Raw genomic sequence first — 17,324 nt, forward strand, 5'->3', positions numbered from 1 at the left:
ACAAATTTTAACAATTCAATACCACACTGTACATGAATTCTTACTCAGAGCTAAGACAATCTACCAGTTGATTAGATACTAAAGTCCTGGTTCAGTTTTGTAAGTCCAATCACTGAGCATATCCGCACAAATTTGCACACAAAGGAATTGAAAAGTTTTTACATTACCGAGCATCATAATCTCTCGTGCCTTTTCTCTCGATCTCCCAAAAAAAAATTCACACAGCTTGTTACCCTCTCTTACAGTCAGTTGTCTTCAGGTAGGACAAACTAGTGATTACGATCACTAATCACCCTTTCTGATGTGGGTGAAGCTGCTCTGCTGGGTTCGGTCCACACGGTTCTGCATGTTGATCAGTTTGCACTGGCTTTTCCGCTGTACCAATGATTATGCCCGCACTGGATTGCTATCTGGCTGCATGGCTGCCACTGGACATCGTTCTTTTCGACTGCTCTCAAGCAACTTCTCCGGGAACGACTGGAACAGGAATCCCGAACAAAAAAAAGAGCCCTAAGTTGGCGTCACTCTATATATCCTTGCTGAGCTGTTCTCCCTCTTACGTCACTCTTTTCCGACTGGCACCTAAAATTCTTGCATTCAGTACTGTTCCCTCCTCGTTGCGTTCCCCACATGCGCAACTTGGACTTTGCATATGTGACTGCCTGGGGTCATTTCTGTAAGCCGATTATCTTGTCGATTAAAATTAGATCTAACTTTCTCATGTTAACATAACTTTTACTAACTTCCAACCCTTATCGGTTTTACAAGGACACTTAACAATATAATACTTAGGAGAATTTACAATTAAATGATTATTTCATTATCAACAATTTCACTTATACCTATATACAAGCATTTTCTCCAGGAATTTTTTTGTATACCTGTTAAATCTGAATGAAATATTTTACAATATAATAAACCTTTCATTCAAGATTTAACATAGGTGAATAATTCTCCCCCCCCCCCCCCTCCCCAGGTTGGCACAAATTTTTTACCTTAAGAATACAAATATTAATTGGGGAAGGACCTTATGTAACATATTTTTTTCCATTGTTATTCATATTCAAATGTTTACAACTTTCATCCTGAAAAAATATTTTATATTTGTATTATTTTGAATATCTTTATACTATGCTGAATGACATTTGTAATAAGCCAGAATAATAGTTGGTTTTTGTTTTCTACATCATACCTCATCAGAAAAAGTTGTAGGTTTTGTTGCTCTGCTTTACTAAGTAAGAAGCAGAATAGATTAAATTGATATGTTAGTGATGAGCTATCAAACTCAAGGCAGTTCACCAACCCATTTGACATGATTTTTTCCTTTGTTGGAATAATATGGTATGCATTTAATAATGGGGTATGCATTTATCCAAAAAATAATCTATATTTAAAAAAAAAATTAACTAAATTAAACATTTTTTTCAACAGATTGTGTTTTATTATATTTATCATTGCTAATTCATATAAAACTTTATGAATATTATGGAGAATTTGTTTTATTGTAAAATTTGTATTAAATATTCATTAAATGGAAGGTTACAAAGCATGAAATATAGGATAACGTTGCTCTGACAATGGCAACATTTTACTAATTGCATTTGCAGGATATTCATTAATGAATGAGTTATTGTCATTTTACTCGCACTTCTAGGTTAAGTACAATAACTCATACCTGATGATAAAGGGCTGTGTATAAACATGATTTTTGTTAGGATAATCATTTAAAAATAGTCTAATAATAATTATTCTTAGAATTTTTCTTTTTATTTTACTTTACATAAAAATCTCATTTATTTGACATTTTTAGGGCATTATTTGATTATGATCCATCCAAAGATAGTGGCCTGCCAAGTAGAGGACTCTCTTTTCAATTTGGTGATATACTTCATGTGATCAATGCAAGTGATGATGAATGGTGGCAGGCTAGAAAAATTCTTGCCGATGGAGAGGAGGAAGGTATAGGAATTATTCCTAGTAAAAGACGGTACGTATAACCTGAAATAAATATTTTTGTGTTGTACCTTTTTATTTTATAATTAAAATGAATCAGCATAATCAAATTCCTGGTATGCCCTTCAGGGGGGGGGGGGATAAAGTAGTGTAGTACTGCATAAAAAGTTTTTACATTATCAGTAACTTGCTGTCAGCAATTTTCCTCCAGATTAGTCTTATCTGCCAGAACTCCAGAATTATTTCATTCGTCTAAGGCATTTCTAACTGTATCTTGGTCTTCCTCTGGGTACTTTTGCTATCATCCTGACATTAAACACCTACTTTGCTAATTTTTCCTCTCACATTCTGTGTTTAGTGACCATGTCACCTGAGATTAGCTCTGTTCACATATTTCTGAAATGCTCAACAACTAATATAATTCTGCCAATGATGCCATCTGTTCAACATCCTAATTTTTCTGAGAACTCTCATACCTGTGATATCTTCTCTTTAAACAACTGCTTTACTTCTAACGCAGCTCTCATACCTATATGTTAAAACCTGCTTGAACATTGTCTTGTATACTTGTGGCTTAGTCTTTTGACTAATTTCTCATTCTTATTCCATATATGTTTATTCATTTAACTTCCTGCCATGCTTGTTTTGCTTATTCTGTTTATTTCAATATTTAATTTGCCATCCTCACTAAAAATTGTACCTAAATAGCTGCATTTATTTGTTTATAGTCTTCATCTGTTTATTGCTGATTTTCATACCAAGAAAATTAAGGAATCCTGAAGACTTGCACTGAATTTATTTAGAAGTGTAACGTAATCTGCAGAAAGTGGAGATTAACATCTCCAGTTTCATTATCAGGTTTAGTGCCACTTTCCTTCATAATAGAAGAGATAAGAGATCTAGGAGTGGACAAGAACCTGAAATTCAGGGGCCACATTGCACAAGTTGTGAAGATGTTATGTCGGATAATGACAATGATGCAGAGGCCCCTGACTTGCAGAAATAGAGAGGTTATGACCATTGTATAAAACCTTGATCAGGCCTCATATAGATTATTGTGCACAGATTTGGTCACTGGTTTTTCATAGTGACAAGGATATGTTGGAAAGGATCCAGAGAAGATTACAAAGGTGGTCTCTGGAATGTGTAGAACGAGGATAGATTGAGAGAATGTAAGTTGCAGAGCCTCATGAAGAGGACGAAGGGTGGAGAGGGTATGATTGAGACACATATAAGCTAGTCAGGGGTTGTTGTTATTAGGTTGACACGGAAGATATTTTTCATAGAATGGGGGGGGGGGGTGCAGAACAAGAGACCATCATTGGAAACTGTATAAGGAAAGTGTGAGCAGAGGAGTGAGGAGAAGGTTCTTTGCATGGAGAGTGGTTGGTGAGTGGAATGCATTGCATGAGTGTGTTGTGAATGTAGACACATTGAATCAGTTTAAAGCACAGTTGGATGAGTTTATGCAATAATGTGTACTTCTCACAATGAGTCTCTGACTCCATGGAAGTCAGATGTTAATAATAATATAGATGAACAACAGTGGAGATAATGTACACCCATGTCTCACACCTGATTTAGCATCATACCATCTTCCTGTACCTCCTTCAGACTACATCTTAAATAAAGACTATGTTTTGTTCAATATAATGTCCTGTTTACATCATATGATTGTAGCATTTATTTATTATTATTATTATTATTATCCCAAAACTCCCATGGAGTCAAAGACTCATCACGGGAGGTCTCTTTGTCATACATACACAGTTTATCATACCATGCCTTAAACACATTCAAATTCTCTGCAGACATCACACTCTCAGGCAATGCATTTCAATCATTCACAACTCTTCATGCAAACAACCTGCTTCTCACTACCTTGCACATGCCCTCCTTATACAGCTTCCAAGGATGACCTCTTGTTCTCTCCCATCTGCCACCATTTTATGAAAAACCTCTTCAACATTAATCTTATAACATTCCCTTACCAAATTGCACATCTCTATATCACCCTTTTTCCTGCTATCCACTGGACTCTGCAAATTACATCTTCTCAACCTTTCTTCATACTCAGCATTCTGGAGACCAGAAACTACTTAGTCAGTTGCCTATGGACCCTTTAAACAGCTTTTCTCTTAGCACTTTTCAGATGCTTTTTTGAGATGCACAAAACTTATACAGATCCTTGTTTAATATCCATGATTTCTAAACTATCTTAAAGTAAATTGAAATGAATTTATTGATAAAATAATGAGTGATTACCATGCATGAAAATTTAAAAACAAGCTTTCATTTGGTGATCATTATGATACCTTTAACTGGAGAGAAGACATAAAACAGATTGCTCATTAATTAGATTAATAATGCTAATATTTCCTATTAAGAAATATTCTAATTTTGCCCTATCTCATAATTTAGTTAATAATAGCATCCTCTGAGTATAGTAGTGGATTGAAAACAATTAATATTAATTAAAAAGCAACACCTAAAGTAATAATCACAGCTAGAGGCTGTATATAATTAGAAAGAGAGATCCAGATAATACATTTTATATTACACCGAATAATTAAAAAACACTTGAAATATAGAAGTTCGTGTATGGATGGATAACAAGAGCATTTCAAATTTTTTTGCAACAATATTATAGGTTCTGTTCTGCTCTCTGTATTCAGCTCCAGCTGTGACTACAGTATTGCATTTAAGAAAATGTGCCTTTTTAATTTAATTATAAATTAAAGATGTTGATAATTTAATTTAATTGTTCTAACTGGCCACTTGTATATTGTTCTTTTTTTTTAAAAAATGGGGGGGGGGGGACTTCAGGTGAAATATTTTCATTATTAGCTGCAAATATTATTATTTGCATTTAATTTAGTTATTATTAAACTAAATAGTTTGTTTTTCACATCTTATCTTTAGTCAATTTTATCCTAGGTTTAAAGAAAAATCATAACCAAAATCGTATTAAATACATTATGGATTAATTAAATACATTTTGTTGGATATTTGCACTATTTAATAAATATTTAATCATTAATAATTATTTGCACTATTTCAAAAGATTGTTATTTAAAAATTTGACATAATTAACTGTATAATTAAAAAAATAATAACTGCCCTAATCTTACAAAATAAATTTAAGCTTAAATACTCTTAACTTTTTGAAGGGGTCATCATTTAAAAAAAAAAAAAAAAAAAAAACTTAGGCTTCTAGAAACACATTGTGAAAAAAATTTGCATTGTACAAAGTCTATACTTCTTGGTAATTCATTATATTAAACCCTGTAAACAAAGTCATAAATGGCTTGTGTAAAGCAGTTAACAGTTTTACTGAAACGCTGATAAAAATGATTGTTTCACTGTTCCAACGAGCAGTTTATTTGAATAGTCTGGTTTCTCAGAGTGTTGCTGTGATAGCCTGTTTGTAACTGTGTCAAAGTTTGCAGAGAAGAGGAACATTTTCTACTTTTTTTCAGCCTGTTTCAGAGTCAGTCAAGCTTTTGCATTTCTTTCAAGAAACTGACTTTTAATCCTGCAGCTTAACAGTATTGGTCATCTTTTTTTCCCCCTTCTCTGCAGTGAATTTAATATTGATGTTTGTTTATTTAAATATTGCAGGACGAGAAAGATTGCTTAAAGGTCAAAATTAGTTAACTAGGAGGAGACCTCCATATCCTTTTAAGGAATTTGGAGAACCAACCAGTAGTTCTGACCACTGTCCAATCCTCAGCTTCTCATGGTGCACCCTGTTAGTAGGTACCTACCTACATGTAGTTAAGACTAAACGATGATGGACTCTCAATTTTAGATTTAACAGACCAAATTGTATTTTGTATTGGCTTTAACTAAAGGACAAATGACTGTACAACAAGATGAAATGTCATGTTGCAGCAGGGGGGGAGGTATTGTTGGTTAAGCAAGACACCCATTTTCATCAGTGAATCAGGGCAAACAACAAAAAGTAAATTACTTTAACAAACTCCAACTCATCATTAGCAGAATTGAAGCTTGGCACCATTATCAGAGTATTGCTGTGATATCCTGTTTGTAACTGTGTCCGAGTTGCAGGGAAGAGAAATATTTTCTACTTTTTTCATCATCATCATACAAAGTATAAACAGAAAGAAAGACCATGTTTGACATAATTGGTGTTACTGAAACAAAGAAGAACAAAAGCAGGTGAGATTCTTCTAAATACCAAATACATGATGTTATATTCTGACAATAATGACAGCATTAAACATGAAGAGAAACTTCTCAATAACAGTTTCAAGTAGAGTTATGTGGGCAAACATCAGAACAGGAAATTGAACAATAAGATTTACTTATGTATATGGTCAGGAGGTTGTACTAAGGAGGAATGGAGGAATTTTTTTAGTCATTTAAGAAGACATCTATTTAAACAGAATGGGCGAGGAAAGATTAGCAGAACAAGTGTTCTCTGCCAGGTTGGCAGGAAAACGACCCAGAGGAAGACCAAGATATAGGTGGATTGATATGGTACAAAGTGCCTTAGACGATAGAAATATAAGATCTGATAATGTTGGAGTCTTGACAAGTAACAGACTGATTTGGAGGAAAATTGTAGATAGGAAGTTAGTAATGATATAATTTTTTCATGTAGTACTATCATATCCTGTATACCCCTTGTGGGTACATGGCAGGAATTTGATGATGATGATGATGATGATGAAGACATCTATCATAAAGGAAAAGTTGGTCCTTGTTGGAGATCTAAACAGCAGAGTAGGAAATGAATTCCAGACATAAAATGTGTGTGGAAAATTTGGAAAAAAAACAGCGGAGCTAATAATAATAAATACCAGGTGATTTCTCTTCAGGACATGGGCAAGTCATCATTAACATTCTTTCCACATCTTTATGTAGGAACAGGGTGCGAGGAATAAAAAAAAATCCCATTCACTATTGTTAATAGTGATATCTTCATACTGGTTCAGGATACAAGATATATAGAGGATCTGAAATAGGAAGTGATCACAATTTAGTTTTGAGCTGAATGAAACTGAATATCTTATTGAAAAGTGTGTGAGAAAGTTTTAAAAAGAATCCAAGTTGAGAAGCTTTCAGAGATGAACTATAGTTTGAAATATATATTTTTAAAAAATATATCAAAGAGTTTGAAAACAACAATGAATCCTTAGTGATTAAGTGGCAGACTGAAGAAAACATTGATTGATCCAGCCAGAGAGGCATGTGGTGCAGATGTCTGCAAGAAAAAAAACCCAGAATACCATGGTGGAACTTGAGGAAGTTAAAGGTTTTATTTTGAGATTTCTGACTGAAATCTCAAAATAAAAAGCTTAAGTCCATTGGTTTTAGAGTGGCTTCTTATCAAGTAATAAACATATTCCTTTCTAGTCTCTGCAGAGGGTAAACTTCTCTCTTTGGCATACCCTTGTATCTCTGATTCCCTGCACCTGTTGTCTACCATAAGCTGTTCATCATGAGGAACATTCTAGACTGTGAAATTCCATGAGCCAAAGACATTCACTCTACTCCAAAATTCTTTGGGAAAAGACTCAAGTCCTACATAAGCATTTTCTTATAGAGCAGTCTTGTGTACAGAAAGCTGTGAAACCTTGCTATATTACCCCAGTCTGAATAGATTTGATGGGGTTAAGTTGTCCCCTTGTTTTAAATTGTTTTCCACACAACTTATCATAATGAATTTGTTTATTATTTTGTTATTTTATTTTGTGCTTTTTTTAAAAACAGATATCAAAAGCATTGTTAGAGCTAAAGCAGTTTCAAGGATGCCCTTGATATGTGAGACATCTTTGGTATAAATTTTTTTGGAATTAAACTTTTAACACAAATATTCCATTGTATCAATTTTTATTTTAATAACCTTAGTATCTTAACTGCTTGCTTCACAGAAAATTGAAAGGGATCAAACCTGGACCTTTCATATGGCTGGATATAATAATCACTACATCATGAGCACCTTCATGTATGTTACAGGCAATTCTCTCTCTCTATATATATATAGCAAACACCACTATAACCAGTTTATTCACGGTACTACTGAAAAGTCCCAACCAAAGCTTATAAGTGCAATGGTATGCTAAAAGAAATTCACTAGAGCAGTTCACTACAACAAACTACTCCTATAGGCCCAGCGAGGTTGCCATAGTAAGTGTCAGCTAATTTGCATAAATTTGCATCTCCATTCTCCAATTAAACAGGAATTTGATGCATGTGAAAGTCTTTAGGGATTAGACAGTTGTTACCTGTCCTATCTGCATAACTAATTAATGTACGATAGGTTTGGAACCTTTTGTGGGTGGGGTTGGACATAATACACATAATTTGTATATAAAAATTTCAGTTGTTTTATAGAGAATTTTGCTTTTTGGATTATGTTAATAATCATCAATAAACATAAAAGTAGTATAGTGAAGTTCACAAGTAATATGTTTTGCTGGTTGAAAATCATTGTCTTCTTGCTTAGGGTTGAAAGAAAAGAAAAAGCAAGATTAAAATCAGTGAAATTTCAAGGAAGAGGCAGTTTAAATGATGGAAAGGTATGATTTGTCTGTTTATTATTGTCAAAATATATTTTGCAACTAACAACACATGCTTTTCTCATTTCATTTCCTATAAAATTGTGAAAATCATTGATGAACTTCACATTTCATAGGAAATGTGAAGTTTATCAATGATTTTATCTTCATTCTTATTTATTACTTAGGGATTATGGGTTTGGCTACTACTTCCATGCAGTATGTGGAAAGACCTGCATTCAAATTGTCTAGGCTTCAAGGAATCTATAAGTATAGTACACCCACACTTTGTAGAGCTCCAGTTGGCTTTCTGCCAAGAATAGTCGATTCATGCTGAAGGGGAGAAAGAAATGACGGATGTATGAATTGGTTGCCAACATGCGAAATCACATGCTTTCTTCTCTGTCGCTGTACTAGTTTAAAAACTACAGTGTTGTAAAAGAAAAGCTAAATTTTCCGACCTGTAATAATAAACAAACTCATCCCAGAAGACCGATTGATTACCCTATTATCGGAATGGATTCTCCTTTTTGTGACATGTGTCGAAGGGTCTTGAATCTGTGGGCATACTATACCATTCAACTGAAGAGTTTTAGCTGGTCTCACACAAAAGTTGGCAAGGTTTTCTGTCTAGAAACTTGCTTTTTTTTTTTCCCTGAGTAGTCAAGTGAATAGCATCTCTGCTCTTCAACCAGTAAGTTGTGGGGTCATATTTTGCCATGCCATGGATATATGTGAAAAAAGTCTTCAAGTGATAGATGAATTTAATTGGCCAGTGTTGAGAGACCACACCCTACTTATCAGAGGCCTGAAATAGCTTGAAAAGTACCATATTTGACTCTGAAATGGGGGAGAACTGGATTATTTAATCCATATCCCTTCCATGGTACTAATATAGACTGAATTTACCTTTTGTGGAAGAGGCTGCACATAAAAAATGTCCTATCGTATAATTAAGTTTTTATGAAGCCAAATTACTTAACCATGACAGACCAGTTGTGCCTAGCACATTAAAGGAAAGACGAGATGAGAGCAGTATGCACAAAGATGAGAGATTCTGTTAATTATGTGTATGTTAAATTTGCCTGAAGAGTACTCTTACTTCATGCGAATTTTTTGTTAATTTTGAGAAATTTAATATAGCAGTATGTTAGTCACCTTCACTAACTGTGAGAGGTTGACTTCAAAAAACTTTCTTATAATATACACTTAATTAGATTCAGGGGCTCACAGTGTTAATTTATATTTAATGTTGCCTTTTCATAAATACTATACCACGTTATCTGAATTTTTCCGTCTGCCAGCTATTATGTTTTAATATGCATTATAAGTCTTTTTGCATAAGCACAACTATCCGACTTACAGTTTTTATTGCTCAGTGATGACTGCTGGCTGCTTAACCATTATTGAAATCTGCATTTTCCAAAACTTTTTTAGGGACTATTTAAACTCTTTAATATCATTCCCAGCTCCAGGAATGTGGATAAACATTTTGATCCATTATTCATCTAATTCATTTAGGATTTTGGATATTATATGAATGATCTTGCCTAAACAAATCTACTGTGAGGTAGTACAACTAACAACTAAATTCACACATTTAATTATAAAAGAAATACACTGAAGTGCCATTGAATTAGGGATAGCTAGCTAGTAACATGTTGGACCCCTATGGCCCTTATAACAGTCACCACATGACGAGCCAAGGACTCCACAAGTTTTCGAAAATGTTTATAGGTATGGCAACCCATGCATCCCCCAGAGCTGTCCACATTTCGTTCAAGTTTGGCAGTGATGGGACACAGGCCCAAACTCTGCTTGGTGGTATTCCAAACATTTTTTATGTGATTTAAATCAGGGCTGGCCACTTCATTATTTCAAAGTCAACAGAATTCTCCTGGAACCAAGCAGTAGCCTGCCTGGACTTGAAATGAACAGTTGTCTTGATGGTAGATGCCATCTCCGTTGGGATTCATGATGGACATAAATAGGTGTAAATAGTTGGCCATGAGTTCCACATACCGGGATGCATTGAGAGTCATTGGTTCACATACTAAAGGTCTCAAAAATGTCCAACTGAAGACTCCCTATGCCAGAATAGACTGGATGGGAGAGTTAATCCAAGAAGAGAAAACCGGTCCTGGTTGGCAAGAGGAATATTGTCAAAAGTGCGAGAGATGGTGTGCCATTTCTAGAAATGAGAGGATTGTGTTTTTGGCAGCATTAAAATTCACCAGGTTATCCTCACCTCACTTGAAAATGGCAAGGAGATTGGTTAAAGAAGATCTTGAAGCACATGTTACCTGAGCAGTATAAGGTTTTGAAAATGAAAAAGAGGAGTGGAGAGTGCTGTTGTCAGCAAAGCTATGAATAGAACCAAATGTCAGGGAGAAGATCATTAATGTATGGGAGAAAGAGTGTGTGATAATATTGAGCCCTGAAGTACACCAGCATTAATTCAGAAATCTGATGAAAGGAAACCATCTACCATAACCCACAGTGAATGACCAGAGAGGAAGCTGGCAATCTATTCACAAAAGGAGGAAGGAATATCATAGGATAGTAGCTTGATAAGAAAGTCACAATGCCAAGCTTGGTCAAATGCCTTGGAAATATCAAGAGTGACCACTTAAGTTTCTCCAAATCTTTTCATGGCTTGCATCCCAAGGTGGGTGGAATTTGTAGGATCTGCTGTGGAACAAGAATTGTGTGGAATCCATATTGGTAAGCATTAAGTAATCAGTAGGTCTTCAAATAGTAAAGCAATTAGCTATTGACGACCTTTTCCATTATTGTTGAGAATTTTGGGATCAGAATCTTCCTTCTTGGGAATAGGATGGACAAAAGCTTTCTTTTAGGCTGTGGGATAAATACAGATGAGTATGACAGCTTGAAGAGATGATACAGGACAGGTAAGTTCTGGAGCGCACACTTTTAGTACAACTGAAGGAATACCATCAGTGCCAGAAGACTTATTGGTATCAAGGCTGCTGAGGATTTTTTTGATATTCTTCTGGTGAAATTTCAGAGGAGCCATACTGTGAATAGTTTGTGGAATGGTAAGAGGCATTTCTGTGGTCATTTATGCAAGAGTTGGAGAGAAAAAAACTGATGCTAAGAGGTCTGCTTTTTCTTTGGAAGATATTGCCGTTATATCAGGATGTGAGATAGATGGAAATATAGAAGGACAGAAATTGTATTCCACAGCCTTGGCTAGTGACCAGAAGGCACAACTGCCATTAGGACAAGAGGCAAGCTTAACGCATTTGGCCCTTACAAAGTTTGTTTGGGATTTTTTTTTTTTTTTTTTTTTTTTTTTTTTTTATTTATGAATAAAGGTCAAGGATTTTGAGTGACATAGGAAATAAAAACATTCATCCCAGCGAGAATAATTTCTCTTATTAGATTAGATCAGAAACATTAATCTGACCATGGAAACAATTCATAAAAGTGTCAAGTTAATCTCAGTTGGCACTGTTGTAGTACCACAGGATATGAGGCTGTGAATGACTGGGAGAAGGCTGATCTGTAACAAAAGAGATGTACAAGGTTATGGTCAGACTTGCCAAGAAGAGATCTAACATCAACTGTGTATTTGAAGGTAGTGCTAGTTTAGAAAAGGTCCAAGGTGTTTGGAAAATGAAAAGGATTATCTGAAATTCTGTTGGGTTTGTGGGCAATTTGCATGAAATCATTGCTGATAGCAAACAGTTTGGTTTATTTACCATCTTGGTCTGTGAAGTTGGATGAGGGAAGCCATTTTGAATTGTGAAGGTTGTAATCACCAAAGAAGATTATCTCACTGTTGGGGTAATTAGATTGTAAGAGACCAACTTTCAGACATTGGTAGTCAAAGAGGTCGTCGTAATTTGGAGAATAGTAGAGGCAGCAAATGAGGGGTAGTAAAGTGAGGTGAGAAGATCTTGAGCCCAAACAGATCATATAAAGGGATTTCCAGGTCCAGTAACCTTTGCCATGAGATATCTTGCCTGACCAAAGTGTGATTCCACTCTTCTTGTGAAAGGCATCATGGAAGATGTAATGAGGAAAGTTGAGGTGAGATATTGTGGTGGGGGGGGTGCTAGTTGTGGTTCAGTGATAAATAGAGATTTTATTTAGAGTCAAAGTGACTCTGGGAGTTTTTGTATTGTTGAACATGGTCATGAGTACAAACAGAATTGGAAAATTAGAGTAGGGAGATGCAGCAGGAGTGAAGGACCCAGAGATTATCTCACCCTCAGACTTCAATCCAAGTATGGCCTTGGACAGTACCCCCCCCTGCAAGCTGCTTACTTAGACCCCACTCCCCTCCCAGGCATAACCTGGCAAATTAAGCAGCAACAGGATTATTTTGGTTGGATTAGTTGATTGGGAAGCCTCCTGAAGAGTTCTTCTCACCTCACTTTACTACCCCTCATTTGCTGCCTCTACTATTCTCCAAATTACGATGACCTCTTTGACTACCAATGTCTGAAAGTTGGTCTCTTACAATCTAATTACCCCAACAGTGAGATAATCTTCTTTGGTGATTACAACCTTCACAATTCAAAATGGCTTCCCTCATCCAACTTCACAGACCAAGATGGTAAATAAACCAAACTGTTTGCTATCAGCAATGATTTCATGCAAATTGCCCACAAACCCAACAGAATTTCAGATAATCCTTTTCATTTTCCAAACACCTTGGACCTTTTCTAAACTAGCACTACCTTCAAATACACAGTTGATGTTAGATCTCTTCTTGGCAAGTCTGACCATAACCTTGTACATCTCTTTTGTTACAGATCAGCCTTCTCCCAGTCATTCACAGCCTCATATCCTGTGGTACTACAACAGTGCCAACTGAGATTAACTTGCTGTCTCTTAAAAGATTTTAAGAGACAGCAAGAGTGGGGGAGTAACAGAAACCAGAAACCCTACTCTAGAGACAAAACATGGCAAACATCATACCTCAAAAAAGTGGAGCAATGAAAGACGTCACCTAAAGATCTAGTTGGCATTTCCTTGACTAGGTAAGGTGTGCATTTAAGGTAGCAGTACTCACCCTGCCAAAGTCCCATTTGTGGAAATAAGCATACTACAGGAAGGTGGGGCTATATGTTGCTCAATCACCAGCTCTTAATGGCCAAGTTGCTCTGCTTCACATAATGTAGATCACTTATCATCGCATATTTAATGTTATTATTATGGCAAAAATGATTATCACAAACTGGTTTTCATCTTTCAGCAGAAGCTAGATTTATGGAAATATTGAGAGTTATCTGTTAATTATTCTTCCATGTACAAGTAGCAGAATTATGTATTATCATGTTATTGCTATGTGCTAATACACAATTACATATTATCACAATATTATTAACTATATGGATTTGTATCAAGTTTTGATGATGAGTTGTAAACATATTCTCTACTTGACATAAATTATATTCTTGTTTACATCCTTATTTTACCCAGTAACATATGCAGTATACACTATACACCATTGTATTAATTGTATCTAAAAATTACTTCTGCTGTCAAAATAACTCTTCTTTCTGAGACATATAATAATGCATTATGGTGAGTCATTATGCAAACCAGCTTTAACCTTTATTGATGTCTCATCAACAGAAGTTAGATTCATGAGAATAAGAACTATCTCGATGGTTGAAGATTATTGCTTTACTCTGGAAGTAGTATTTTTTGCTTAGAAGCATATTATATTTGACAAGCTTGACAAGAAATTGTTTTGTTATAAAATGACTTCTGCCATTTTTCCATATACTGAAATAGCTCTCAGTATCTCCACAAGTCTTGTTTCTACAGTTGAGACTCCGAGAAAAGTTAAAACTAATCTAAGCAGCAGCCCTTACCATAATACACATTTTTTATACACTTAAGAAGGATGTATTCTGTGCATTATGGATATAGAGCAACTTAATGTGATTTGACTATGGTGTATGTATAAAAGTAGCCTAATGGTGAAAATATTTTACATGCAAACTTTTATTTGCTTATGATTGGGTAAAATAAGGATGAAAACAAGGATATAATTTCTTGTTGAATATATAATGATATATCAGTTTTATTATGAATTTCTTACATATTTTATTAGTCAATCTGCTTTATATTACAGATAATTTTATTTACAGAACACTTTAGATAGGAAAAAAAAGAACTTTTCTTTCTCTCGTAAGTTTCCTTTCATGAAAAGTAAAGATAACAGTGCTGAAGACAGCAGTGATGTTGAACGTGAGTTTATCAATTATTTTTTTATTCTCATTTAATACACTTTTCTGTATAAAACATAGAAAATTATTTTATTATAAAGTAATCTTGCCTAAACTTCCTATAATGAAATGATGTGCAAACTATTAAATCATTGCATTCAGTAATGGCAGAAATATCAGTTAGATTATTATTATTATTATTAACATCTGACCTCAATGGAGTCAAAGGACACTTGGGGTTCATCTTAGTATAGATGATTGCTGTAGTGAACACATAGGGACCGGAGACATAGCTTGCTATAATGCAAGGTTCTGTAGTGATTTAGGTTAAAAGTACTAATTCCCATGTTCCATTGCCATGAAAAAAAAAAAAAAAATGTAACAAAGAAAATTTTGAGGAAATGGAACAAAGAAAGTTGCGAGAAATAGAACAAAAGACATTATTCAATAAAACAAAACATGGGAAATAATATAAAATAAATCACAAGTAACATAACAAAGAAAATCATAAGAAATAGAACCAAAAGAAAATCATGGGAAATAACATGAAAGAAATCGACACATAACAAAGAAAATCCCAGGGAGAAAAAAAAAAACAAGATGAGAAATAGAAAAATGTAAATCGCAGGAAACAGAACAAGGAAATGGCTGGAAATTGTACATTGATCACAGAAAAACAGATGGACAGGATCCACATAAAACACACAACATGAAAAAAAGTATACACAGCAATCCCTCGATTGCTGTATACAGCAATCCCTCGATTAATGCGTTCTTTAAAACAGGCGCATTAATTGAAACTCGCTAATCGAATATAATAACCTATCGGAAAAAGTATAGTTCGTTCCTCAAATTTCTCTTTTGACCCTTAATTTTTTTTTTATAAAAGAATTCCAGTATATCTCAGGGCCTAGTTAAAGGGAAACCATGAAGCTGAAAGACAATAAAAACATATTCAGAATATAAATTTATTATTCTACTTCTTGACACAAAATTGAGCTAACGTAGTTTGGCCGGCATTCTGTTTCTATTTTTCATACAACTGACGGTATGGCCCTATTGCTTCTTCTACTACTACTGCAATTTTTACTGCTTCTCTTCATCAGGGTCAGCCTCTAAGCATTGCTGCTTAAAAACTTCGATTGTACAAAAAATATTTTCAAATTGTTTCTGTAAAATCTCTTTGGGCTTGTGAGTGATTAAATTTTTTTCATATGCTTCAAGATCTTCCTTCTGTGCATCTAAATTCAGCAGGTCGGAATAACTCAATTTCTCAGAATGAGATTTAATTAACTTAGATTCATTTGAAAAGCCTCTAAAATCATTTGCACAATGTGGGAGAATGTGCTTCCAAATGGCTCGCATATTGCTAGCAGTAATTTCATTCCACTTTGCGACTTTATAACCAGACTGAGATTTCTCTGATTTGGCCAGAAAAGTCTTGGAAGGCATTCACTTCCAAAAAAAAAAAAAAAGCCGGTTTCATCAACTTTAAATATTAGTTGGTCACAATAGCCCCTTCTTCTACAATTTTCTTCAAAATCTCTGGATAATTTGTGGCCACCTTCTTATTTGCACTTGCAGCTTTGCCTGTGATTCGAACATTATGTTGGCTATTTCTCTTTTTGAAACGCTCGAAGCACCCAGCACTAATGTGGAATTCTTATTTTTCATCATTGATAGCCTTTTCTTTCAAGGTTGCAAAGAGACTTAATGCTTTTGATTTAATAAGGTCAGTGCTTAGCGGGATCCGTGTTTGGTTATAATCTTCGATCCATGTAGAAAGAAGTCTCTCTAATTCAATCATTATAATACTTTGATTTCGAGCAGTCTGCATGCATGATGAACTTGAAGCAGCCTTACATTTCTCTTTGTATTCAGCAGCTTTGCTTAAAATTATTCTTATAGTTGATTCACCCAATTTTGTTCTTGTCCTATCTTTGCTCTGGACTCGTCTTGTTCATTTTTCTTTATTATTTCAAGTTTTTCTTCCAATGAGATTAATTTTAGAATCATTTTCACACTTTCACTAATTCTTTTACTCATGATTAAAGGTTGGGAAAATACTTTAAAATAAAACAAAAAGTAAGGAAAACAATTGCAATGGAGGCATGTAATTACCAGACGACATAAATTTTGGTGGTAAATTTGGAACATAGTGTACATGGAAATAGTGTAGTATGCCATTAAAAAATAACTTTGTTAAATGTTTTAAATCGGTAATTAAATTATTTCATCCTGGTGAGTGATTATTTTAAAATAGTTAGCCATAAAAATGTATATATAGAATATTTTTAAAATCTGTACAATTTAATTTTAAGATGTATAGAGGTTCACTAATCAAATTTGAGTATAGAAAAAAAATGACAAGCTAATCGAAAACGCACTAATCAGGGGGTGCATTAATCAAGGGATTGCTATATATTACAAACAATAATGAGAGATAAAGGAAAGTAACAGAAGAATATGAAATTATAAAAATGAAAATCCAGAATTAATGTCATGTACCTGAAACCTTCATGATAAACTAAATATGTGCAATCTGTAGCATTAAAATCAAAAATAACCCGAAAACATCAGTAGTCAGTCAAGTTAGTCACCTACTGTTATGATAAATATTAGTCTGCACTTATTA

The 17,324-nt window shown here is 34.5% G+C and overlaps 1 protein-coding gene across 11 annotated transcripts in view; it reads left to right on the forward strand.

The window, feature by feature from the left end:
* LOC150100053 (MAGUK scaffold protein DLG1-like) overlaps positions 1-17,324 on the forward strand; it is a 741,341-nt gene that overhangs the window by 650,375 nt on the left and 73,642 nt on the right. For all 11 annotated transcript variants that reach the window (XR_016549250.1, XM_090402768.1, XM_090402765.1 and 8 more), the window contains 3 exons: positions 1,811-1,987; positions 8,429-8,501; positions 14,612-14,711. Coding sequence is in view for 10 of the 11 variants with exons in the window: in XM_090402768.1 (XP_090258894.1) it covers positions 1,811-1,987; positions 8,429-8,501; positions 14,612-14,711 (350 nt within the window). In the remaining variant the exon portion in view is untranslated. The remainder of the gene's footprint in view (positions 1-1,810; positions 1,988-8,428; positions 8,502-14,611; positions 14,712-17,324) is intronic.

Source organism: Typopeltis vanoorti, chromosome 13 (genome assembly GCF_054136105.1).
Source record: "Typopeltis vanoorti isolate ZY-2024b chromosome 13, IOZ_Tvanoo_1.0, whole genome shotgun sequence".
Taxonomy (NCBI): Eukaryota; Metazoa; Arthropoda; class Arachnida; order Uropygi; family Thelyphonidae; genus Typopeltis; species Typopeltis vanoorti.